This window comes from Amblyomma mixtum, chromosome 8 (assembly GCF_055824585.1).
Source record: "Amblyomma mixtum isolate Tamu chromosome 8, ASM5582458v1, whole genome shotgun sequence".
NCBI lineage: Eukaryota > Metazoa > Arthropoda > Arachnida > Ixodida > Ixodidae > Amblyomma > Amblyomma mixtum.
This window is the reverse complement of record NC_143019.1, coordinates 114,385,815-114,413,303: the sequence shown is the minus strand read 5'-3', so window position 1 is coordinate 114,413,303 and position 27,489 is coordinate 114,385,815. Positions and strand designations below refer to the sequence as shown.

General features: G+C 46.3%; 2 protein-coding genes and 1 pseudogene across 2 annotated transcripts; 1 reads left to right on the top strand and 2 right to left on the bottom strand.

The window, feature by feature from the left end:
- Window positions 1-1,532: 1,532 nt before the first annotated feature.
- Polr2D (RNA polymerase II subunit D) lies at window positions 1,533-14,448 on the bottom strand. The gene is made up of 2 exons (XM_089554990.1): window positions 14,101-14,448; window positions 1,533-1,834 (listed from the first exon to the last, which is right to left on the bottom strand). Exons 1-2 carry the CDS (start codon window positions 14,281-14,283, stop codon window positions 1,583-1,585), a joined length of 435 nt encoding a protein of 144 aa, XP_089411116.1. The 5' UTR covers window positions 14,284-14,448; the 3' UTR covers window positions 1,533-1,582.
- A 661-nt stretch (window positions 14,449-15,109) lies between these two features.
- LOC149334016 (uncharacterized) lies at window positions 15,110-27,207 on the top strand. The gene is made up of 3 exons (XM_089554989.1): window positions 15,110-15,183; window positions 16,771-16,827; window positions 26,655-27,207. The coding sequence occupies exon 3, from the start codon at window positions 26,759-26,761 to the stop codon at window positions 27,176-27,178; it is 420 nt and encodes a 139-aa protein (XP_089411115.1). The 5' UTR covers window positions 15,110-15,183; window positions 16,771-16,827; window positions 26,655-26,758; the 3' UTR covers window positions 27,179-27,207.
- On the bottom strand, window positions 20,156-23,616 carry LOC149334017 (uncharacterized; annotated as a pseudogene).
- Window positions 27,208-27,489: the final 282 nt, after the last annotated feature.

Genomic DNA, 27,489 nt, shown 5'->3' with positions numbered 1-27,489 from the left:
CGGCGGCGGCTTCGCTGACAGCGAAAAATCCCCAGAGAAGCAACGTAGGAGGTATAGTGGGCCACTTAGGTCACGTGACCTTATGTTGTCACCAAAACCTGCCCACTGGATTGTGATCAAACTGCGCACGGTGGTACGCGAGAAGTTGCTGGGAAGAGGAACTTGGATCGCACTGGTTCCACTGGTGACAGCATCGCAGGGCAGTGAGACAAGCTTAACGGCTGCACCACTGCGCCAGGAGTGCTATGAGGACTCCCAGGGATCTATGAATGTTGAGTGGTGGAAGACTGCTTCTGCATATGTGGGTATTAACCTATTAGCTATCGTGTCGTACCCTAAGACGGAGCTTATAAGTATCCCCTTTAATTTTTTCGTTCTCCAAACTTTATTAATTAGCAAACATTAATTAGCTTACTCTTTAATTATTGGCTTCAGTAACAAAGTGTCAATACAAAAGTTGTAGACATGACGTCAGCGCACTTGTTTCTGGCCTGGTGGGCAAGCATGCGGTTTTCGACAGCAGGTGTAACGTGTACCAAGGCGCGTCGTCAGGAGAAGAAATGCACCGGAATGCGCTCGACACATGCAAAATCGATCCAGAGGCGAAAGAGAGCTGCTTTTCCCTTTGGTTTATTTTAGTAATAAACCGCTCAGAAGAAGAAGAAGGAACACGCCCCTGTGACGCCACGTTGTTTACACTAGCCAGGAGGCGGCTATACTCAAAGAATTTGCATAGGGTGCGAAGAGCTATCAGAGAACGAATTAATTTTGGACACGTTGCCTACCATCCCCGGCAACAAACAGCCGATGAATTGTCATTGCCTGCGCTGTGAAATGTACTAGAAAGATTTGGTTTGGTTTTACGGGGTCTAACGCCCCAAAGCGACTCAGGCTGTGAGGGACGCTGTAGTGGAGGGCTCCGGACAACTTCGACCATCTGGGGCCCGTTTACTGTGCTATGTCAGTGGACGTAAGAGACCTTCAGAAGGTAGAAATTATCCGGATCCCTCCACAACAGCGTCCCTCACAGCCCGAGTCGCTTTGGGGCGTTAGACCTTGTAAAACCAAACCAAATCTCTCTAGTACATTTCACAGCACCTGTCCACCACCGCAACTGCAAACGCGTTCTTGTCTTTATACTCTGCGACAATGCACCTCAAATAATGAACCATCTAGCCGAAATTGACGTTCTTCTAAATACTCTGCAACGTCTACATAGACTGACCGGTTGTAAAGCTCTAGCTCTTACCTTCCTGCGGTCCTCATGGTGTATGGGATGCATATTCTTGGGCCAAAGGCTCTATGCATAAGCGCTTGTGCATTTATGGCGTAACTATTTTTGATAAACACTCTTCATTTCACCGAATCATTAATCCAACCCCTGTTTGGAGAAACAGAAAACTACTTCGAGACCTACGCTATGATGACTGTGCTGAAACGCTCATATGACTGTGTTGCCCGTCAGAGATACGGTGCTGCCCGGCATGTGTGCCTGGACTTGGCTCGCCAACAGTGACAAGACAGACGCCCACTGGAAGGAACGAACAGGTGGTCACTTTAATGAATGGTGAAATGGTGCAAATCAGTACTGGAAGCTGCGCTGCGTCTGTATGTCGTCGAGTATCTGCCTGAGCTGGTCGTCCTCGAACCGTCCCTCGAGGCTGGGCACCAGGGCGCGGGCCTCCTCCGGGTTGTCAGGGCACAGGTTGGCCAGCTGGGCGAGTTCGAAGCGGTGCAGTTTCTTCTGCGCCAGCAGCTGCCGCACCGCGCTGATGGTCTCACGGTTCTTGAAACGGCTGAACCGCTGGCAGTAACCCAGCGTCTTCATGAACACCTGGGACAGAAGAACACGTACCCGAGCTTCAGTGGATACTACGTCCCTCACACAGGGGTTTGTTTAGATAAAACATTATGCTTCCTTTAAACACAGACACTTTGCAGCCACAAGCGTATGGCACATCACGCTTGGGCCATTTCAGTTTCAGATGGTGGCCGCAGTTATATTGCAGTGTTGAGATGATATTAAGGCGAAAGCCTTTTAATGCCTCATTGTTGTCGACAGAAAGCTGTCAGCAGCGGTGTCATGCTTTTCTAGTCAGACAGAAAAAAATCCCTGTGCATAATGGAATTTGAACCACCACCCTTCCGTTCCGCAGCCGAGCGTGCTAATGGCTTCATTACTTCCTGCCAACGCATACATAGTTCTTGTTTAGGACGCTGGAGAGTGTTTGCAGAAAGGCATTGAATCAGACGGATGCCTCTCAAACGCCCTCCAGTGTCTCCAGCATTTAAGATTCACAAACAATTGTGTACTCAATTAACATCTTCACCCCACATCAGTGACTTTCGCCTCACCGCACTTTAGGTCAACAAAGTGCCCCCCTGAATTTTTTTTGCTGTCAAACAAAAGGCAAAGTAGTGCTGTCAACCAGTTTCATCAGCACAGGTGTACTAAAGCTTGCTTTGTTTCATAGCCATCTAAGAAGCATTGCTACGGGTTCCTACAGAGAAAAACCTCCGCTTTTTTGCCCTCCGGAGGAAGAAGTGAAACCGACAATAGCCTCTTCCCAACACTAAAGTCTCTCCACAGCGTCTTCTGCTGACCAGGTTCAAGAACAATTGAGGGGCTTTGTCTAAAAATGATCAAGTGTATTACACCGAAGCACACGCAGGCCACATGACCAAAGACGTCACATTCTTGACAGCGTCTGCTTTATACCCTCCCATATTGTGGCTCAGTCGCACCTATGGACAATGCTGTCCGTCTTTGGAGAGCAGATGTACGCAGGTGCTTTAAGGTAAGACCATTTACTCTGAGCAGTCACTCACACAGCTACTGCCATAAAAGAAAACAGAACGAAACAGTGCTGATCAACGCCGCATTAGCGGTATCACACGCATCGCGGCAGGGGTTACAAGGTCGGCCGAAACAATGGGGACTTAAAGGCTCTTGCTACGCGGAGCTAGCAGACGATCTCCAGAGTAAATGCTGGCGCAAGGTGTCGTGCGAGCTTTTGAGCTCGTATTTATGCTGCAGTTTGTTGACTTTGTATTATGACCGGCTGCCAAAGCATCGACAGAGAATGTCTAAAAATGACGTTGCGCTTTGGTGTTTATGTTGCTAGCTGTCAGACACTGTGCCATGCCACGTGCGATCTTGGCGATGGTTCATCTGCCGCCTTCATCTCCGTGTTACAGTCGCTCGTCTGATACTTGCCAAAGTGCGCAGTGCACCTTAAACATTATGACCTGGGTGCGAAAGCAAATGATCCGCTTAGTCTACATGTAGTTATCGTGCTGGCGTAACTGATTTGTGACCTACCGAGAAAACTGAGGAAGCGGCCCGATGCTGAACACCTTACACAATGCCACGCCTTTTTTTGTTGTTGCTGGGGTGGGGGGGCTTGAAGAGCGAGGCAGCAGTCGTTTCACAAGTGTGTGCAAGACAGCTACTGCAGTTTATATCGTTTATATCGGCGCTTGCATGCATGACTCGCGCGTGCTCACTGGCGGCATGCGGTATGCGGTGGCGGTACGTGCTATTCTAAACGTATCAATATTTATTCGTAACTATGGCGCCAATGAGCACGCGCTGAACGGTCTCGACGCTGGAGTCGCGCGCACGCAGCTGGCCGGCGGCACCTAGTTCGCGCCCTCAGGACGATGTGTACATGGGCAGTGGTGGTACACGCTACGCTAAAAGCCTTCAGTAACTATTGAAGCTTGCCGAAAAAATAAAACTAGGCGAGCTGCTATGCAGCGCGCCACTGCACATAGGTAGAGTGGTCGACACATGCAAACGGAGTGGTGCACATGGGCGCCTCTGAATGCAAAGAAAAAAAAATGACCAGAAGAAAACAAACAAAACAAACAAAACAAGGAAACAAAACAGAACAGGGGAAAAAGTTTAAACTACAATGCTATCACCTTGCATGTAAATAATGAGCCCTTACAACATGTAACAAGTTTTAAATACCTAGGTGTGCATCTTGATTCTGACATGCACTGGAGAAATCACACAAAACAAGTTTGTTCAAAACTTGCATATGGTTGCCATATTCTCCTCAAAACGCGAGAATGTTTTGAATTCTCCATTCTCCGTATACTATATTTTGCTTTTATACACAGTCAGTTAAGTTACTGCATAGAATCTTGGGGCAACACGTACCCTACATATCTTGAACCCATAGTCAGATTACAAAAGAGAGCTCCAAGAATTATCACATATGATACTCAAACTACACTTGCCCCAGCAGGCCACTATTTCAGTCGGCACATATTTTATCTTTACATTCTATCTACACATTAAAAACAGCACAGACAATTCATAAAATACTGCAATTCAATGGCCCGTTTCATCACAGTATCTTTATAACTCATAAAAGGGACACTAGAGCTGCAAGTGCAAATCATTCTAACCTACCAATATGCCGCAATACTTACGGGAAAAGGTTGATTGAATTCAACGGTGCAGTAATATGATATGGCATCCCTAATGATGTTAAAATAAAAATTAATTTTTCACAATCTCTTAAAATATTTTTACTGAATCTGTAAGTTTCCGCCGGTTGAGCTGTAAATTCTGTACCCAAATGACTGCAAAATTGTTAATATTTAAGGTTACTGCGTACAAAGAATGTATGCATGATAACAAGTGTATATATTAGCTATGTATGTTGTGATTTTAATATTTTGAAATTATTTATGTGAGAAGTGTTCTCTCCACCTGCCGCATTTTTGCAATTTATCATTGTGTTGGACCCGACACTAGCCTTGGCTATGGGTCCAGTACCATTGCAGATAGTTTGCTGTATTCATTTCTGTTCTCAAATAATAAAAAAACAGGTGCAGTGGGCCACAGTCATGTAGCTTACAATTTGTTTACAGGCGGTGTCCACAGTGGTGAAAAAAGCCCAGGCTTCGCACTGGTGAAAACAAGGGCAGAAAGTGAAAGTGTAATTTTGTAACTGTGGCATCGTACACAGAGTTATGGTCTCAAAGCTGCCTACATGAGAGGCCTTAGTGGTGGCCCATGAATTAATTTCGACCGCCTGGGTGTGCTTGACAACTGGCGCCACCTGTCACATGTGCTTGTCACTAACACGAACTGTGCATGCTCAGTAGGAGCTGACGGTTTCGTTTGCAACAAGTGGAACTGGAGGAGAAGAGGCACGCATGCACAGAGCGGCTATGGGAAAAAGGTGGATTTTCAAGGGCAAACAGCGCTTATAAGCGTAAGTAAAAGACAAAGACACAGAAGAGAGACATATTTGCTAAGTTTACAAGTGCCAAGTTTACCAATGAGTCACCAACTCGTTCAACTTTCTGCATTACTTAAAAGTATATTGGAGGCTGGTGAAGGCTGATGCCGTATGGATATTCTGAATCATAACCTAAAAACCTAAAAAACCGTCCGAACCTCCAGGAATGTTATTACTTTATAGCGTCGGCTGTTAATATTCCTGAACAAAGTGCCCCTCATGTCAGTGCAAAACTGCGGACCGTGCCCTCACTTTCTGCCACATGCAATGAGTTAGAGTGCAGTGCTATATTTTGCAGCGCTGTATACGGCATATTTTTGCTGATGACATGTGGATGACCAAGTCGGCATGTGTTTGTAATCACCATAAAAAGAAAAGCTGGCCAATGCCACAATGAATTAGATCTGATTTACAGGGCCCAGTTATCATTAGTGATTCGTAGTGGATCGCATAGGTCTGAATATGTGACCAAAATTAAAAGATGCACAGTTGTGTGCCACCCGTTCTGTTCTGCAAGATATATGTGCACTTGTGTACACAGCTCCTGACCAGACGAAACCTACTGATCCTGACGTGTGACCACTGGGCTCAAAGAACATGTTAGCCCTGCAGATGCCATCCAGCTTCAACTGAAGCATGTCGACAGGATTTGTCTCCCATATGACGTTTGTGTTTCATGACAGATAATAGGTCCCTAAGACAATGTGCGTCTGCCCGAGAAACTCACAAAAGAGGCCTCTCACTCAGGTGAGACGGCCAGTTGCCACTCGCAAGGACCTGTAAATTAAAGGGACACTGAACACAGCTTGGTCCGATTTCTGTTCTTGCTTAAAATCAGTTGTAGCTCTTTCTAGCTATCTTTAGCTTTGCTTGGCAGCAAAAAAACACATCATCATCATCAGTCTTACTACGCCCACTGCAGGGCAAAGGCCTCTCCCACGTCTCTCCAATTAACCCTGTCCTTCGCCAGTTGCGGCTACCGTATTCCTGCAAATTTCTGAATCTCATCCGCCCACCTTACTTTCTGCCACCCCCTGATACGCTTGCCTTCTCTTGGAGTCCACTCCGTTACCCTTAAGGACCAGCGGTTATCTTGCCTTCGCATTACATGCCCTGCCCAAAGCCCATTTCTTCCTCTTGATTTCGAGTAGGATGTCATTAACCCGCGTTTCTTCCCTCACTCACTCCACCCTCTTCTGATCTCTTAACGTTACACCTATCGTTTTTAAGGCGGAAGCCTTTAATGTCTCATCGTTGTAAGCAGCAGTTGTCGACAGAAAATGTCACGCTTTTCAATTGGTGGAAACGGTCGTGACGTCACAGTGCGCGAATTTCAAACGGGGCCAATTGCACTTTGGCTAGTAACCATACAACCAATTGAAGGGATCGTATAGTGATGCTCCAAGTAAGTGGGACTGAGCTTAGTTAATTGCTTAATTGCCCAATTAGCTTTACTAGTCAGGCCATATAAATAAATAAAAGCGATTAAGAAATTGGTCGAGCTCAGGAATTGAACCCCGGTCTTCGGCGTGAGAGACGAGCACGCTATCCACTCCGCCATGCCAGCTCGTTGGTTTGGAATGAACAAAGGCGCGTCTAGTGAATACGGTGTCTTCGCTCACTCTCATCCTCCTCCATTCCCTTCCGGCGAGGTTTAGGCGTCCACCGACAAATGAGAGACAGATACATTTCCTTTCCTCAAAAACCAATTTACCGAGGAGCGAGGCGTAGAACCGAATGGTCGATGGCGTTCTGTAGACTCCTTGGCAGCGTTGCAAGACGTCGCGTTCCACTCTTAGGGGCGAAGCTTAACATCTTAACCACACATCAGTGACCACACTTTAGGTCAAAAAAGTGCCCCCCTGAATTTTGACGGGTGTCCACCGAGATATGTGAGACAGTTACTGCGTAATTTCCGTTCCTCAAATACAATTTTCATTTTCTTCATTACGGCTCCTCGTTATCTATCTTCTTTCACTCCCACCTCCCTTCCTCTACGGTGCGGTTCAAGTGTCCACAGAGGTGGCAGAGAATTACTGCGCCATTTCCTTTCCTCAAAAAGCGTTGCGTTCAAAGGGCAAGGCATCGCGCCGAACGGGTGGTGGCGTTCCGTGGACTCCCTGGCAGCGCTACAACGCGTTGTCGCGTTCCACTCCTAAAGGCAAAGCTTAAGCGTCATTAATTAGCAGTTAATTAGCATTCAGGCATTAATCAGTAATTAACAATTAATTAGTGATTTGCCATCACTTAGTAATTAGCACTCAAATATATGTGACGCCACCGGTGCCACAGAAACAGCGAAGGTGGTGCGGAAAACGCTTCCGCCTCTACCCACTTTAGACAGTCAAAGTGCCCCCTGAATTTTTCTTTCCATAGCTCGCTGCGTTGTCCTTAACTCAAGCTGAACCCTCTTTGTTAGCTTGCACGTTTCTGCCCCATAGGTGAATACTGGTAAGACGCAGCTGTTGTATACTTTTTCTCTTGAGGGATATTGGTAAAAACACTTAGGTTGTTCAGAAAATTGAATTTAAAAGAACAGCACCCCCATCATTTGGTTCCAACACGTAACACCAAGGCCAAAAGTACAGTGTCTAGAATATATTCTAGGTACTGTGCCAATTTCACACTATTTCACAAGCTATATCATCAGGTTGCGCTTCACGACTATTTCATATCACCCCCAGAATACATTTCATGTTGCATCGATCACCGCCACAAGGTTGGCATCCCAACATGCCACACCAAATCTTCTTTCCAGTCATATCTTCCTCGCACATCTGTGGAATGGAACCGCCTTCCCCCCGATATTGCAGCGATTGCAGACAACAAAACCTTCCACGACGCAATAGCTAACATTGTTTATTCAGAAGGAGGTTGATCATGTGTTATATCTGTTTCCACTGAGCTGTGTACATTGATTTTATGTTATTTACGCTGTGTGAATGTTTGTTTCATTCTGGAGGAAATTTATTTTGTACTACCTGTTTTCACTGTATTGTATTCATTGTTCTTTACCCTAATTAACCCACTCCCCTCTGTAATGCCTTTGGCCCTGAGGGTACAATAAATAAATAAATAAATAAATAAATAAATAAATAAATAAATAAAAGGGACTCGTGGCTACCACCATGGACTGAATAACAGTGTGGCAGCCCACTCACTAATATCTGTGCCCATGAAACTGTGGGCCTATGCAGCCAAGCATGGAAGCGGCATTCTGCCATAGGAGCGAGACAGTCACATTGTCCAGCAAATCTGAGGGGACTTTTGTCACGCACTTTCCACATACCCATAAGAGAAGCAGGCCGCACTGCCCCCTCTCCAGCCGCCTTTTGTGCAGTGGCTTTTGGGCCAGCAGCAGCCCTCAGCTCGAGCTTTTAGTTTTCAACCCCATAACAGTTTGGGGGCTCGGCGAGTACAGGGTTGCCATGCATGTGCTGCTGCTTACCATCTGAGAGTGAATGGAGTCTATAGGTCTTACACCTAAGCAATACAGACAAATTCAATGCCACTAAGTGCTTACTGCCTTAACCCTTTCAGACGCCATTTTTTGTTTTATTGAAATCAGTTATTTTTTTCACCTAAGTAGTATATTCAGGCCTCAAGAAAGGAAATTTGCTAGTTTTTGAGCGTGAAAGACCAGCAGGTAAGTTTTCACAACGATGTGCAGAATTCCGTACAAAGTGCCAGATTTGTTAGAAATAGTAACATCGAAATGTTCTCATGTGTCAGCTAAGCACCCTAGCAATCGTGGAATCATTTTACGTTTCGAAGATGCACATTACGCCCGAAATTGAGCAAAAACAATCAATTTTTTTCACTTGCAACAAAATCAGTCTGCACAAAAATGATGGACAAAGTGCTGCCTAGCCCACAGTTGAGTGAAATATTATTTACTGCGTTCGCTACATGGCACAAAAAACCAACTTATTTGCGACAACAAGGCTACTCAGTTCAACTGAAACAATGAAATCACTGCTAGGTGCACTAGTCTCTACGAAAAAGCTGTGAGTTTGCTGTCTACACAATTGTGTACAAAGCACCTTAAAGGGTTAAGTTTGAATGCCATTCGTGCGGTGCTACCCAATCAAACTTAATGACATTAGCCTAACTACCATTTGCTAACCTATTGAGTTCACCAAAACTCAGTCGCCCCAGCAATGCGTACTCTCGTCCCCATTCCACAGAGAGAAAAGCATGCAACCTTTTCAGCAACAACTTCCTGTCCAGTAGCAAACGGTTCATCCGTAGCGTTAAGTCAGATGAGGCACCTTTACTGCATTATCAACGTAAGAGGCACCATTTTTACAGCCTCGGTGTGTGTGCTTGCACATGAATTTATGACTACTTTTTCGACTTGTCAAGCAAGGACAGCGGCAGTTGGTGTGTTCTGGGACAGGATTGAATAACAACATCTTTTGTGGCCTGGTGCAGGTCATCTTTTAATATGAGAGCATTAACCCCTTAACCGTTTTGGACGAGCTGCGCTCGTCCTTGCCAAGCCGTCCCCAAACCGTTTTGGATGACTGTAGCTCGTCCTCTCTGAATAGGTTCTTCTCTTCCTCGTTTCGGACGAGCAGTGCTCGGGTGTGGCTTAGATGACATTTTGCTCGACAGATGGCAGCACTGACCTGTTAATTTCATTTTCTTCTACCGCATAAACGTTTTTTTTTCTCGTATGGCAACCTGGGTTTTAAAAATGGCCTCCGGCGGAGGCGACGCGTGTTTTGCTGGCCCGTCTTCTCGGAAAAGACGCTCTTCGTCGTAATCTTCTTCAGACTATGGTGACTGAGACACCGAAGTGTACATTGTTTCAGGGAGCGAGGACGACAGTGATGACGTTGTGCTTATCAGTTCTTCCGATGAAGAAGTGGACAGCTCAGAAGCGAACTTTGCGAGCTCGCGTCAGTGCATGAAGGTCGACGTCAGTAACATCCCTACATGACCCCCTCGGTTTCTTTTTCTTGCATTTCCCGGTGAGATGTTCATTATAAGCTTGCCTGATGACTTGCTTGAATATATTTATCGCTCATTACCAACAGGAAGTTAGTTTTCCGTAATGTCAGAAATAATAAACTTGAATATGCTAATTTGACTTCGTGTTTGCTTCAAATATTTTTTAAAGATCGAATTCATGCCTTTTATTGCAATAATATTCGAAATCGGGAATAAAAAAAATAAGCAGTTTTGTTAAGAAATTCGTTGATATAACAAAATGGTGAAGGGGTTAAGGCTCCTGTTCTGAAAAAAAAATCCGGCATCATCCTATGGCCAATCTGGGCCACAAGATTTTGCTTGGCCCTGCACAACCCATTATGCTCGAAAAGTGCGCTGATCGCATGACCTTGCGGTGTCAGCACAACCTGCCCTGCGGATCACAACCTGCTCTTCAGGTAAATTAATGATTGGTCATGAGAGATTGCTCGGGAAGAGCAACCTGGGTTTTACAAGCTCCACTGACGGCAAGCACCTGCCATCACAGGGCAGTGGCACATCGCTTAACCACTGCACCACTGCACCAGGAGTGGTATGAGGACTCCCAGAGATCTATGAATGTACTAAAGGAGAGAATGACCAAATCTACATATTTGGGCATTAACCCATTAATGCTTAAAGGTGCACTGAAGAGGAATCTGAACTCGCCTTTTTGCCGCTGCAACTCAATCTACACGTTCCGAGCATTCTTACAAACTTCGATTTATTGCCCTGTGTGGCCGATTTCCCTAATGAAATCGAATTAACGTCCGGCTCCCGCCTTTTTTTTTAATTCTGCCTCGTACGGTGGGCGGAGTCGACCAACGCGTGAAGTTCCTTTCAGCCAGCTCCATGGAGGCTTTGCTTTCGCTTTATTTTGTTTTTTAGGTTTCCGTGAATAAATAGTTTCGTTTGCAGATAATATAACCGCAAAATAAGCCCGCAGAAATAAAAATACGCACGGACTATTTGCTTCTACGGACTACTACGTATTACTCCGCCGATGGCAGAGCGGCAAGCCGCCACGGGACTGGGTGAAAGGCACTCCCCGCGTCGGTCGACTCCGCCCACCGTACGAGGCAGAATTAAAAAAATAAAGGCGGGAGCCGGACGTTAATCCGATTTAATTAGGAAAATCGGCCACACAGGGCAATAAGTCGAAGTTTCTAAGAATGCTCGGAACGTGTAGGTTGAGTTCCCACGGCAAAAAGACGAGTTCAGATTCCTCTTCAGTGCACCTTTAAGGTGAAAATTAAATGTCTCCTCCAATTTTTTGCAGGCACAATTCGTTTTGGTCATTCAGGTACTCACGTGAGAGTTTAGAAGGCACCCCCAAATAAAGCATTGCAATTCACCACACGTGTTTCATGGACACAGCAAGAATGCCACTGTCCGATGCAGGTATTTCCCAACTGAGAACTGTCTCGAGTCAACAAATGCAGCTGGAACCCAGTTTTACAAAGTCAAGGGGGAATCCCAAAGCACTCATAATACACGCAAACATGAAAAAATCAGGGGGCACTTTGTTGACCTAAAGTGCTTTGAGGCGAAAGCCTTAAGCGTGGTGTTGCTGCTTGTGTCACAGATGTGTGGTTAAGGTGTTAAGCTTCGCCTCTAAGAGCGGAACGCGACAGCGTTTTGCAACGCTGCCAGGGAGTCCATTGAACGCCACCGCCCGTTTGGCTCTATGCCTTGCTCGTCGGTAAATTGGTTTTTGTGGAAAGGAAATGTATCTGTCTCGCATATCTCGGTGGACACCTGAACCTTGTCATAACGGAAAGGGAGGAAGATGGGAATGAACGAAGACACCGTATTCACTAGACGTGCATTTGTTCATTCCAAACCATCGAGCTGGCATGGCGGAGTGGTAGCGTGCTCATCTCGCACTCCGGAGACCGGGGTTCGATTCCCGAGCTCGGCCAATTTCCTACTCAGTTTTATTTACTTATCTGGTCTGACTAGAAAGGTTAATTAGGCTAATTGGTTAAGTAAACAATTAACTAAACTCAGTCCCACTTACTTGGAGCATCACTATACGATCCCTTTAATTGGTTGCATGGTTACTTGAAATTCGCGCACTGTGACGCCACGACCGTTTCGACCAACTGAAAAGCGTGACATTTCTGTCGACAACTGCTGCTTACAACGATGAGGCATTAAAGGCTTCCGCCTTAAAATGTCTCGAGCAAACCTCCAATTCATTTTTGTAAGCAAAGGCATTTCACAGCCACTGCAGCATTTTCCTAGAGTAATGACAGACCCCTATGTTTCCATCTGAGACTTGGCATACTGCTCCAGGCTGTGACCATCACCCATAATTTTGTTTTGTTTGCAAAATCAAGGTCTGCATGCGTGAGCATTACGTACGTGGCCCTATGAGTCGCATAGGTGTCTGCCATGCAAATTAAACTATATTTCCAGTCCTAGGTCTCCTCGTTTCTTAAAGTTTCCTTCGGGAGAGCTTTGAAAAAGTTTAGTTTGGTGTCCAACCTTAAAAGTACACTAAAGAGGGATCTGAACTCATCATTTTATTGCGACAACTCGATCTGCACACTCCGAGCATTATTATAAACTGCGAATTATTGTCCTGTGCGACCAATATCCATATTAAATTGAATTAAACTTCTCAGCTCTCGCCTTTGTTTTTTTTTTTTTTTTTTTTGAACTCAACTTCGAAAATGAGACAGCCAATGTGTGGGAGGTTGCCGCTGTGCCATCGGCGGAGTGATAAGCAGCGGTTAAAAAAAAAAGTGGGAGCCGGAACGTTTGATCTGATTTAACAGGGAAACTGGCCGCACAAGACAATAATTTGGTGTTTCTAAGAATGCTCAGTGTGTGCAGATCGAGTTCCCGCAATGAAAAGACGAGCTCAGATTCCTATATAGTGCACCTTTAATTTGTAAAACTGAGATTGCAGGTACACTCACTGAAGGGGAATGGGAATATGCTGGTAAGATCAGCAAATTCACGACTCGGCCTTAAATGCACACACACGACTTGGGATACATTCATATCTACAGTACAAAGGGGACGAGGGCAACAGAGAGGCGAGGAACACTGGTATTACTCAGTGCTCTTCCACATAATTTCCTTCAGGCAATGTTTCACTACCTACGTACGAGATCACCTGGGTGACCACTTACCACAGACCTCTTAAGAATGATCAATCCCATTGCTTTCAGCGTCTGAAGCGTGCTTGACCATTCTCGGTTTACACATTCGTATTGAGTCGATCCCTTGATTTTTGGCTGTTCACCCTAAATCAGCTGTGGCTACATTTTCAGTTGTGAAAACGATGGTTTGCTCCCTTTTCTATTCGCTGTGTGCGAGCTTTGTATTTTTGTCCGAGCATTCCCTTTCGCGACGCGTTCCTCCTTAACAAACAGCTTCTCCATTTCGCGTGACACGATATTCTAATCGTTCCCTGGCTTCTGCAACTGCGCCATTCACGTTGCTTCTACTCTCCTCACAACAAACATTGAGCTTCGAACTCCGCGCCAGTGCTTCTGCGGTTTCAAATGATCCGGCACGTCACCTTTGGCTTAGTTTATTTGCCCGGTCCCCTTCCTGAAAGAGTCACACACGTGCAACAGACTGCGCAAGTGATCGAAAACAGCCAACTATCATCGGCGCTGTGCAAACTAGGTAGATTTAGGTAAGCCAACTCGGCTTACAGCGGCTGTTCGGTTACATCGGGAACGGAGCAGCCAGTTATCCCCACGGAAAACCTGGCAGACACCACTGAAAACGTCACGGGGCAACATACGCGCTGCGGCCGAACACTACGCAGCGTTTCCCCGCCACCGGCAACTGCGCCGATGACAAAAACGAAAACCAGCGCGCGCGCGCGCGCGCACGGCCTGACCTCGGAGAGTTCCTGCTCTTCTTCGGCGCTCTCGTTCTGTTGCTTGCGGTGCTCGAGCAGCATGTGCACCTCACTGATGAGCAGCGTCTCGGCGTTCTCGAACTCCTTGGGGAACTGGAGCTCCGACGCGTCCTCCTCCACCTGGTCGAGCACGGGAGCCGCTGCCGCGGGGACGTTAGCCATCGCTGCACGCACGGCCCGCACTGATCAAGTGATCACGCACAGATACAGGCAGCACGACACGTCAGTTCACGATGGTGAACACTTGACGAAGGCGGTAAACGATCGCTTGTCGACAGCTCCGCAGTCAGGCAGCGGCCATCTTCCTCGACTGCTTGCTACACAAGTGGAGATATGAAGCCGAAACTTTGAATCCAGAAGTAGGGTGTTGTCCAGTGTTAGGACAGTTGCGTCGTAGTAGTGAATGTAAACCTGTAGATGGTGTAAACGTCGGGTTTAAAACATTATGTAAGTTTACTGGTTTACTTCATTTACTGATGTCGCTGTTCTGTTCAACCGAGCGCACAAAATGCAGGCGTTTGTCTCTTGTGCTTAACTTTAAATTTTTTTATTAAATGCAAATATGCTCTACCGGCTTTTCCCAAGACGAAAGCAAGCAGAAAAAAAATGCACAAATGAGTACTCATGCATCTTTTTTGTAACCTGATAATACAAAAGAAGTAAGGTTGAGACTAGAGGAGGCGCTGGTTGAGAAGTAGCCTCAGGTCTCAGTAGCCCAAGCGCGCTTGGGCGTGTCACGTGACAGTTGCGGCACTTATCTCTCTTGAGGTACTGGGAAAAAAAACGCGATTTGGCGCGAGAGTGCATGGCGTGACATGCTGCGTAAAAGTTTTTGTTCCCCCATTGCACTATTTATAGCTTGTGTCATGCACTAATACTACCGCATTTAGTTCGGAACAAAGTCGGTCTTCATAGGTCTGCATCGGACGCACCGTTTTCTTTCTGCCTATTGTCAGGTTAGCGAGCGCTTGTTGTAACGGGAGGACATTTCACTTCGTGTCTGTGCGTCCGAGTCCAGTCTTCAAGCCCGCTCTTCCAACTGTCAAGCCTCGTCTTTCCGAGGTAAGTATGCAGTCAATTGCAGCGACCTGGTTAATCCTGCGGGCTTCTTTGTGTCTTGTGAAATAGTCATTTCGAACGGCCGCCAACTCCACGAGTTGGTGCACCTCGTGCTCTCGCGTCTGCCTGACGTGAGCGCAGCCGAGATACGACATGGCCGCATCCCGGCTCCTGCTCGCTGAATTGGTGCTTAATTCCACCCAGCAAAAGTAGCTGGCGTTCCGCGAGTCCTACCCGATGCGGGGAGTGGAGCTCTACACATTGACAGCGCAGTGCTGTGGTGTATTGCCACGCGCCATTTCGCGCAAACTTCGTCCGTGGGCATGTCTTTGTTTAGGCGGCGCGGTACAGGAATGCGGTATCACATTCAGCCGCTTTGTTGATACTTTTTTCAGACCGCAAATTGTTAAGAAAGGCCTATGCCTTTCGAATGAAGCCTGACGGGTTGTGGCTTTCAGCTACTCGACAGTGAAATCTTTGTCCTTGGTTTGGCGCAAGTTAACGCAGTAAACATTTTTTTTTTTTCCAGTTCTGAGAGGACGCATTCTCGCGCTCAAGCGCTTCCGGTTACATATGGGAATGATATAGCCTTGAGCATCAGACCCCCAACATTGCAGGTGTATTTGCTTTATTTCATCCGCGGCACAGTCCTCTAGTAGGCTAGACAAGTGTTGCAGCCATCAGATGTCTCATCATGAGTGGTAATTGAAGGTGTATATGCTTCAAGGCATTGTTTAGTTATCGGACCGGATTTTAACAGTCGCATTTATGCAGCAGCGTCTACAAGAAGCATGCAAAATAATTTTTTGTTCTTATCCAAAGTAGTAATCAAAGGAGCGTTAAAGTTGTTCCTCGTGTAACATAAATTCTATTCTTGTCCTCTGTGACAAGCGTCAAGCATAACTGGGGCATGCTAGTTATTTCACAACAGTTTATGCAACATTTATTAATCAGAATTGGTACAGTGAATATTTGAAGAGAAAAACTGATTTATTACACAATATTCATGCACATACTTCACACAATTCCTTTTAACAAATCAATAATGATGCAGCATTCATTTTAAAAAAAGTACCCAGAAGCCTAACAAAAAAACTAAGTCAGCTGCAGTGCTTCATTATAGAACAAGAATGCTAGATTTTTCCATCCCCAAAGCAATGGAATTCTTGTGCAGGAATTTCGGTCATTTACTCTCAATAAGTGAAAATGAAGTCAAAATAAAGTGCAAGTTTCAGATCAAGGGAAGCATATTAATAGGCTTTTAGGGTGATGGAAGCTGACCGGAAGTTGCAGTTCAGTGAGTTTGACTTGACGAGAGTCCACTACAGTGATGTTTACTCGTGTCTGAATAAAATCAGTTTGGACTGTCGCTTGTGGATGCTGTGACCAATGAGCTTTGCAGTCTTGCAGCATAATGCATTCTGATCTTTACATGCCACCTAATTACTCGCTTCAGAAGGCAGACAAGATGGTCAGATTCAACAGCTGACTCAAACATATTGGTGTTGTAGCACAGAGTACAACTCACGAGGGTGTCCAGACAGCTCTCATAATCCTGAGTGTCAGGTAATTGACATTGTCTTCTTTCAGGTTACCACCGTGCATCTCCCCTTGCTGCCCATTCACCTTTTCGGTCAGCCGGCAGACGTAAGTTGTGGACGAAGACAGCTGGTTACGGTAAGACCACCACGATTTTTACCTGCGCAGTAGTGGCATGTTTCTGCAATGGCAGCTGCATGCAAGGAATTTTCCGCTGTGCCATTCGGTAAACAAACCCTGCAATGTAGTCAGTGACATTGTTCACATAAGTGGAAAGCAGAGGGACGCTTTCAAGTTCATATAATGCACACTATCTTCGATCATACCTGTGTCTGGTAGGACATCGCCAGTGCAATTCTGTTTTGCTGTTGTCATGTCCAGTTCATCATCTGCACACGAGTCGCGGGTTTCATCTAACGACGCCCGGTTTCCTTGAACGCCTTTTACCTCATTGTGGATGACAAGCCGTTTGTAAGCAGTAACAAACTGCGGCACTGTAGGGTTGTTATTCCACCCCCCTTTGAAATGCATAGCACCAAAAAACAACTCGATGCGGTCTTGTGACAACTTGCGTGTCGGCAGGTAACAGAGTCGCGGTGCTTCACCCAAGAACAGAGAACATGCCAGGCCTTGGAAACTTTTAAGTGGTCACGCAAAAGCCAAGGAAAGCCGTTCTCCTGGCTGTCAAAATGGTTGATTTCCCTGACACGTCGGGAAGACCTTTAATGTATTCTTTGGCTTCCTGTAAAAAATTCCAGGTGCCTTTACCGCTGGGTGTGAGTGGTGCCTTGAAGCCTTTGGCCAGAGGGCTACCTGAGTTAAGGCAGTCAAATAGTCGATCGAAGACATCAATGAGTCTAGTTGTTGGCTCCGGATATTTGCACCGCAGCATTTGCAAGTACTCCTGGCAGAAATCTATAGCATCTGCTGCATCACTACTTAAAGTTTGGGCTGCAAGGTTTTTCTTCACTGCTTCCTTCTCCCAGTGAATGTGTGCAGCACGCAACTTTGTTGCTGTGTGGAGTCCTTCTTTTTCCTGCAGGTCATGAAGTTGTACTGCGTAATTTCATTCTTCTAATGACCCGGAAGAATCTTTGAACCACTTCAATGAAGCAAAGGCATTTCGCACCAGCTTCAGCATGCGACATGGATCTAAGTAACAGTAAATCCTATCTTGTGTGACAAGGTGGGCAACCACGTTGCCAACATGGACATCAGTAACGTCTCCCAGTTCCTTAAACATAGTGAAGTCGCATTGAAGTCTACCACATATCAAATATGTCAGTCACGCCTGCATCATGCAGTTTCATATGACGCAGCACTATGTTTGCTTGTTCCTTGCCAAAAAGGCCATTGTTTAGGAAATAGCCACAAGGGACCTTTGAGTGTGAATCAATCTAGAGAGGCTAACATGAAAACAAAAGCTTCAGATGCAATTTTGTTACTATTGTCATCCATTTCATTGGCAGTGTCAACATACCGACGGAACTTCTTCCTGTTCCATTCCACGTTTTCGTATAGCCATTTCGTCAACCACGAAGTTGCAAAGAAGCTGTTTGTTCTTCTGCCATGCTCCAGTCGATTTTGTTCGGACAGCATTCATGGGCTCGCCTGTAAAGCCTGTTTCTCCGTTTATGGAACTTCACCGTTTTGTTATGGTTGATGCGTGTGGCAAAGCACACTGAAATGTGTCCTTTACTTAGTCGTATGTCTTTGCTGAGTGAAATTTCAGCATGGGTGCAAACATACGCAACAGTGGTGAGTACTTTTGACTCAGCTTAGCAAACTCATGGTCTTCATGCGACCTTTGCCCCAGTAGACGTGTCATCACTTCCAAGGGGACACCTGTAAAGCACCTTTCCAACATTTGTGAGACATCAGAAATTAGCTGCTCCTTTCAGAGGTTGCAGATGATGTCATTGAAAGTTTCTACTTTTCGCTGAAGTCGCCGCTCCTTTTGTTTACTCCGTTTCATCTTAGCACTTGTTGCAGCAGTTGAGTGGGCTTCAAGCTTCCTTTTCAACATCTTTGGGGTGTCGAACACAGCATAGTTGTGCTCAGTTGCCTGAAGAAAAAAAGCAGTTGGTTGAGTAAGCAACCCCATGTGTAAGCAAGAAAGTAACTTCTAATAGTATCCTCCTCATTTGACAATTTGACATTTGCAGCCATACAGTTTGGCTAGGATGAGACGATTTAGGAAGTAAATACAGAGCATTTAAACCTTTTTTCTTTGGAACACACTTCAGACCCTGACGGCACAAAGATATCTTTATATGTCTACATGACGCCGAAGGAACATCTCTTGCTTGAAATTACAAGGAAAGATAATGATTCTGGGTGGACTGTATAAAATTCCTGTAGTTTGCTGGACGGACTGCCAGACGCTCATGTCCATTAGGCCTATAGCATAACCCGGCTTTTCAGGGAGGCCTGCCACCAGTTTTTAAACACTTTTTTTGAGATGATGCTTACCAGCTTTCGTCTTTTTGGAGTGCGCTCAGTGTGTTTGCCAGTGCAATGGCTGTTGAAGGTACGCTTATGTACGAGCGTGCGACGATATGCATTGAGGCCTATTGCAGAACAAATGTGCTTATAGCAGTGACTTCAGAGCCGTGGGAAGTTTGTTTTATAGTCATTGAAAGCCGTGCGGCTCATTAAGCTCATCACTGCTGCGTAGGGTGGTGGACTTGACTGCGTTAGCTTTCTTTCCTATCACCTTTAAAGTTCCGCTCTTGTGGCTGGTGGTGCGCCTCAGATGGTTATTTATAAACGCGGCGCTTGTTATGTCCATTCCCGCTTACCTGAAGAAATGCGCAGCAAGAATTTCATACTCACACCGAGCACCATTTGCCTTCGTTTGCACCGACTGCAAGTGTGCGGCCTCAAGGCACTCAAGGCGAGGTAGGTATAAGTTGGCGGATTGGAACGCTTTGCAGCTGATGCGCTCAGCAGACCACCTTTGTTCTGTGGTCTTAATGAAAATCACTTTTTATCATAGTTACAGAAAAGAACAGCCTTTGAGCATTTTCAGACTAACGTTTCCTTCTTCCTTTCTTTTTGTGCCTTTGCTGCAGTCATTGTCTTGGCACTTTGCTCTAGCAAAGATGTGCATATGAGTGACTAAATAAAATGAATCACTTGAGCAGTAAATTCATCACAGTGCTGTGAGCAGCCAACAGTGTTGGTGCCATTTTCATTGAGGCCTTCCAAAAAAGGTCGCCAAATGCAGCTAGTTTGCTGGCTTTGCTTATAGTCTTCTCCACAGTGCTTGCACACACAAACAATTTTTTAGATGGGCACACCAGACAACCTGACAAGCGTGCACGCTCAGTTACCAGGAGTGCCTCGGGAGGAAGGGAATCCTGTGAGCCCACTGCATCGTTCTTGCAGTCCGTACAACACGCTGTTTTGTTCACCTTGAATGAAATGTAACGAGCTAAGTACAGTGCGGCCGTTTATAGTGCTGGCACATTATAGATATGGTCATTGGAAGTTCTCGAACAATATGGATGAAAGTCGCTTCCACATCTCTTCTTTGACCATGTTTTTTTTTTTTGAGTAAGTGCCTCACGACGCTTTGCTCCAAAGCCTGTAAATGAACTTAGAAAAACGCGATCATTGCTTCCATCACAGTTACCCTTGGCGGCTAACTTCACCGGTGTCTATGAATAAGTCAAGCGCAACAGTTGACCAAAGTTAGTTGCTGTTTGGTGATCCTCATCTCCCCCAGATGACCTCACAAGCTCAGAGACAAAACGAAAAAAACAAAAAACAGGTTTCAACACTGCCCAGAATGAACACGAAAAATTGCTCAGTTACCTCAAGTGGATCTTGATTTTAGCTTGCTGCAAGGACATGGCTGACACCATGGCTGTGCAAGATGTCAATCAAGGATGGAAGTGACATCAACGGGACACGCAAAGACTCCGTTGTCTGGTAGGATGCAAAAAGCTTCAAATTTGGGATTGATTCTGACCCATTCATCATTTGCCGGAAGTCTTCCAAGGCATGCAAGCTTACAAAATATCATGGCGGAGCAGTTCATGAGACAACTTGCAATAGTATACTTGCAGTGCATAAAAAGAAAAAAAGCATTTTTTTCATGCCTTACTCCACACACAAGTAATCGCAAGCACACAAATGTTCAGAAAGCTTACCTTAATTTTGGGAGGGTCGCGTCTGATTCCAGCTGCAGGAAATTTAGCGTTCAAGATGTCAAAAATGTCATTCAGAAGTTTTGTAAAGGTCTCTGTTCCAGCACTGTCACCGAAGCCAGGAACTTTCAGTTGCCTGTATACCTTGAGGCCAATAGCGACACTTCGGCTGAAAAGCTTTGAAAAGAAGTCGAACCAAGAAATGAATAACTCAATGAAACAACTGAACTTAAAACTGATGGATCAAGCTGGAAACAATGGAACATCTTTCACTGTCAGAGTTGTCGAGCCTGATAACTTCGCTAAAGTAACTGCAGAAAAATGCTTTGGGCAGAACTTTCAATGGAAAGTCAGTGACATGGAGATAACATTATGTTTGCCATGTTGGTCAAGGGAGATAGGCAACTGATAGAAAAATTTCTAAATGATCTATATGCAGGTGGATAACTTAAAAGTGAAAAAAGTTATGCTTTGCAGAAAATTAGTTCATGCAAGAAACATAAACGCTGCTCAAAACTCAGTACCTGAGTGGCTAGCCTAACGTTCATCTTCTGAAGTGCCTGTGGGTTCACGTGGTATGCAGTCAGTTGTGGAACTGCTTTTATGGGGACTTTCTTTTCAGCTTCAAACAGCCACACGTAGTGTTCATAATTTACTTTGCAGTCTCCTATCTGAAATGAAATAATTGCATAGTGCCTTAGAAAACAAGGTACGGCAACACAGTACAGTTTTGAGAAAACATCGCAATGCTGAGCGGAAAGCTTTGTTGTGATATGACATACCTGAGTATACTTTCATTTCATCAGATGATTCCTAATGCGCTTCATTATGTGAGAAACAACACATATGAAGTGATGCATCTGGAAGGCAGGGATGCTCCATCTTGCAGTTGGCACTCTTCAGTTTGCCGCTAACTCCAAGATTTGTCCACATGGATTTGTTGCTTCCTGCACCATCACTGATAACTGCCAACACATTGGCACCATAATGAAATAGCTGTAAAACTGAGCTCGACACTGTCTTCGCCAGAATCCATCCTGGCGCAACCTCTTTCGTTGCATATGTTGCCATTGGTTGAATCCAGGGCGCAAACATAGGGTTAAACACCACTACAAGTGCATGGTCTGCTAGCAAGTTGGTGTCTTCATTGCAAATGTCCCCATAGTTGATGAAGCCATCAAATGTGCAGGAAGCTCTGTTGAACTCTGTTGTTTCTCTTAACTTGATTTTGTCGATATAATTGAGCCATACATATGATGCTCCGCCTTTCCATTCATATGCAGCTTAATGCTTTCCAATGCAAATTTATTCATGCCATACTCGCATGGTGGGCCCCTGAGTAGCTGTGCGGGCGATTAGTGCTGGGAAGGGGTAGAATCTTCATATCAGAGGGTGTCCTATAACATTTCGGGCTTGTCAGCCTCAGGGGCAGGCACACGCATGAGCCACCCTGTCTTGTATCTGTGTCCACGAGGGGACTTGGCTGCTTGCTGCATGACAGCGGCACGAATGGCCATCTTCTGTGGCCCAGGCAAATCTTTTACAATGTTGTCTTTGGCTGTCGTGAAAGGGTTTTTTAGCTTAGCACTCAGCCGACTTACTTCTGCTTTTTTGCACTTTCTTGCAGCAGTGGCATGAATCGGACGCTTCCTAAGCACACTGGCTGCTACAGGCACTTTTTTCGTGGGCAGTTTAGATGCAGCCTTTCTCTTCAACATTGCTGTCATGCTGACACACATGACACACACTCCTCTGTCAGCATCTGTCAGAACTGTACAGTCCTTGTGGTACACAGTTCCAGTTTTGTTTGAAGAGCTTTCAGAACCACTCGCAGCACTGTGGCTACATCCAAGGCAGAATTTCATGCTGTGCATAATTTGCTCTATCGCTTCCACGTCTTTTAGCGAGCGCATCAGCACATCGACAAGCGATCTTTTGCAGTAGTTTTCCATTCCCTGAAATGTATGTGAGGTCCTCTCTTACCACAGCGCGCTTTTGAGGATGGAGAGCACTCCTGTTTTCATTCCTGCTTCGTAGAAAACTGCTTGCCGACAGTCACCAGGCTCCTCCACAACTGCTGAAAATTGCCAGTTTCGATGCAGTCGCAGCGACACACCATTCTTGATGATGTTTGCAATGTCAGTGCTAGCAGTTCCGCCTCTCTTCTTTGGTGATCGCTGTCTTTTGGTTGTAAATTGGTTTATTAATTTACGGGGGTTTAATGCCCTGAGGCAACTCAGACTTTGATGGACGCCGTAGTGAAGGGCTGCAAAAATTTCGACCACCTGGGGTTCTTTAACGTGCATGACATCGCACAGCACACGGGCCTCTAGAATTTCGCCTTGATTGAAATCCGGCCGCCGCGGCCGGGTTCGAACCCGCGTCTTTCGGGTCAGCAGCCGAGCGCCGTAACCACTGAGCCACCGCGGCGGGGCCTTTTGGATGTAGAAGACAGGTAACTGGGCAAATTGGGAAACGTGGGAATGGCACCATTTTTCAGTGCCCGCGAACCCCGTTCTATCTCCACAACCTCACCATTGATGTTGTGCTTGAATGTTTTGACGATGTCTGACGGCTGGAAATGAACGTCGCACACTTTGCATGTTTTGCCGAGTAGCTTGTGAGTGCGAGGGATCGCTCTAGCCCACCTCTCGTGAAAAAGCAGGTTCTATGGTGAAGCAAAAAAGTGCCTCATTTCTGGGCTACTTCGGTACCCGCTCGTAGAACCGGGCATGAAGCAGGTCGGTATGCTGGCTGAATTTCAACGGGTTTGAAGTTAAAAAGGCAAAACTGGTCGATGAGCGCAGCTCTTGTGGGCAAAAGATGGCCGACGTGCAGCAGCTGGCCGTGGAAATCGACGACTTCTTGCAGCGTCCAAATCACACGCTTCTCACTCTGTTAAAGAAAAGGCCGACTTTTTAACGAAAGTCACGGAGCAGTTGCATGTTCACAAACACGAGAAAACACCGAAAGCAGCAAAAGCAGACGCCTACTCGAGGAAACCGTGCCAGCGGGAAATGCACAGCCACTTGCTCACACGACGCAATCCAAACGATGGCCCAACCGTAAACCGCAGCGCCCTCACACTCCCTAGGAGCAAGTTGTACCCGGCTCCAGTGGGGGAGTTTCGAAACTGAAGTACATCTGTAAGCGTTGGCCGGCGCGGCACCCCTTCAGCAACGAGGTGAAGGCATCATTCACAGCTCACACTCGTTTTGCAGAACAGGCATTCACATACTTCGACACTGCACCTGATAAAATGTTGGAACAGGTGCCGGAACAAGCAAACGACACACTCACAACGTGGCTTTGTACGCAGTTAGGTGGCTGCTACCTCCGCCCTTTGCCAAAACATGATCCTCGGTTGATGCCAGCGCCGCTGCACAGCTGTTTTGGGCAGCGAACTAACCTCTCCCATAGAGTTACGGTGAAGTTTCATGACCATGAAGCTGTTGAAGGACTCTGCCCACGGGATGCCACATACAATCATGCCGCGATCAGATTTGCGGGACTAACGGTTCAGACTCGCGATGTGGTTCATTCTTGTGGTGGGATGTACAGTCTTTGTCAAAGGTAACCAGGCTGCACGTTTTTCTTCTCAGTCGTATACTAAAGCTATTATGCCAGCCTTCCAGCTCTAAATGTCTCTATGGTAAGAAGAACCCCTGTTCTCACCTTCAAAGAACTTTTCGATCTTTAGGGAAGCCGTGAGGGCCCTGTTATACGAATGAGAAGCGAACCATGGAGCCTGGTTACTTTTGACAAATACTGTACCTAGGCCCTATATGGCCTATGAGGTGTAAGTCTGGGCGACATGGCAGGGCTCAGCAAATCCTGCCTTGATCCCCGATTACAGAGGACATGACTCATAAGTAGTTGTCAGCTGTCTCAAGACCTGCGGTGTATCTTTAGTTTATTCTCTTTCATCATCAATACCAAAAAGCCATTTTCTTATGCGTATGATTTGATGGTCAAAGAGTTAAAGGGACACTGAGGGCAACTGTGCCATTTTTTTTTTTGTTAAGATCCAATAGTTCGGCATTTTGTGGCTTTGTTGCCACTTGTGTAGTGGCGCAAGATGCATTTATTTCCAAGAGATTTTGATTTGAAGTTGAAAACTTTTTCCCGCCACTCTGATTCAGACTCAGGACTCTCTGATGACGAAATAACCAAAAAGTGGCGTAAACTGACAAAGACGTGGACTGCATGATTGCTGTCAGAGAGCGGTGCAGCCTAGCAGCAGCCGAAATGAAAACTACTGCCGGCGAGATGTCGCAGGCCTCTATCGGATGTTGCTGCCATCGCTTCGCTTACATTTGCGCCAGCGTTACAGTGGATCCCATTGTTGATTCTGACAGCGCAGTTTTCGCGAAGAACTGCGGCCTGCACTTCAGTGAACTCAACCCCACATGGCGTGCAATGCTTTTGAGTGCTGAGGTGGTGAATCTGGCAGGATAGTCCGAGCGCCGAGGAGTCGGCAGCAAGCCAGTCTACTGGTGCGGCAACTGTTACCGCTCGGCCACCATCACGACTGTTGAGTAGACGTACATATGGACATAATGAAATTGCATAATACTAGTCCTCTTAGCACTGGTTATGCAGCCTAGTGTCTTGGTGCGTTGACGACGCAAACATGCAGAGCGATGCATTTGCTGACGTGGAGGCCTGTGGGACATTAGCTAGCCACGGGTGTTTTCGTCATCGCAGGTGCGTGTCGCAGCATGAACTTTGTCCAAGGAGCTCTTAGAGGGGCACTGGGAGTTCCTCTGCGGCTCTGCACTTGTAAATGAACGCTTGTCAAAAACAAAACCATATGGGCACGCAAAGCGCATAGCTGCAAAGCACCAATACATACTGAAACTCAGCTGGCCCTCTGTTGCACTGTCAAGTAAAGGTCTTTTTTTGGCTTGCAACGATCAAGTTGTCTTTCTCCAGTCTTCCTCTTGTGATAAAAGTGCGTCAGCAATTTCAAAACAAAACTTGTATACTTCAGTTCCCAAATGTGTAGATTTAAGAGACAGGAAGAGAATCATCATCATCATCAGCCTGACTACACTCACTGCAGGGCAAAGGCCTCTCCCCCATGTCTCTCCAGTTAACCCTGTCCTGTGCCATCTGCGGCCACCCTATCCCCCACAAACTTCCTAATCTGCCCGCCTAACTTTCGCCCCCTGCTATCTGTTTGCCTTCTCTTGGAATCCACTCCGTTACCCTTAAGGACCAGCGGTTACGTTGTCTTCGCATCACATGACCTGCCCAAGGGTCAAGGAATAAACGCAAGCTAATCATATTCCAGTTGAAGTTAAGAGGAGTAGGGTATGGGCAGAGTATTTTGTGTGAAGCAAGATAACTGGCAGTTTGTTACGCCAGCAGAATGGATTCCATGAGAAGGAAAGCACAGCAGTGGGCAGTGTCTTTGAACAATATGCATTTCACGGCAGTGTGTATCGCGCTGTACAAGAAGCAGGGGACAGGAAAAGGAAGAATACACAAGACAATGTACACAAAGAAAACAGTATGCAAGACTCTAGAGTAAGACATTAGGACACTACAGTATGTTCAGATGTCATGGTCCTAAGTGATGGATGGAAGTAAAGGTCATGAGGTGTATAGAAAACATCCTTGCAAGCAGTTATTTGCACCACGGAGCTTTATGTGGTATATACCGTATTTACTCGCATAATACGGGCATTTAAAAAAAAAAAAAGCCCCGACATTTGAGGGTTGCAGTCGTGACTATGCAGTAAATACGCTACATGTTCACTCTTACAATATATGCAGGAATTCAGGCAACTACAAGTCACGAAAAGCAAGCCAGCCAGAGTCAAGTTGTGTGCAGTGCATCTGGTTCATCTGGTTCTAGCACAGCATTCCAGGCCAGTGCAATGCCTGTGCCCATCGATGCGTCCCGGGCCAACGCAGTGCCTGAGCTTAGCAGTCAAACTGTTGACAGTGGCGAACTTGCACAGTTCCAGGAGTGCAGGCTAGATGATCCCTGCTTGCAGGCGTCGGTGGGTGATGCATCTTCGGCTCGCCAAGGCTTGCTGGTGTCCGATGCTTCACACCCACAAGGAGGGGGGCCCACACGGGGCAGAGGGCGTAAAAGAAAGGCAGACCGGGCAGACGAAGCACTTCTAGCCCTCATCGACAAGCTTAACGAGGCCCTGAACCCATGGGAAGAATACGACGAGCTTGATCTTTTCGGATTGTTGTTGGCTGAAATGATGAGAAGAGTACCGCAGCGATATCAGATGGAGCTGCGGATTAAGCTTCTGCAAACAGTTGAGCAATACACTGTTCAATAAAGGTGTGCTGTCCAGATTTTTTTTTCCAACAGGGGTAATGTTGAATCATTTTGGCCATTTGCCGCCGCGGTGACTCAGTGGTTATGGTGCTCGGCTGCTGACCCGAAAGACGCGGGTTCGAACCCGGCCGCGGCGGTGGAATTTCTTTGGAGGAGAAATTCTAGAGGCTCGTGTACTGTGCGATGTCAGTGCACGGTAAAGAACCCCAGGTGGTCGAAATTTCCGGAGCCCTCCACTACGGCGTCTCTCATAGCCTTAGTCGCTTTGGGACGTTAAACCCCACAAAACGAAAACGAAACATTTTGGCCATT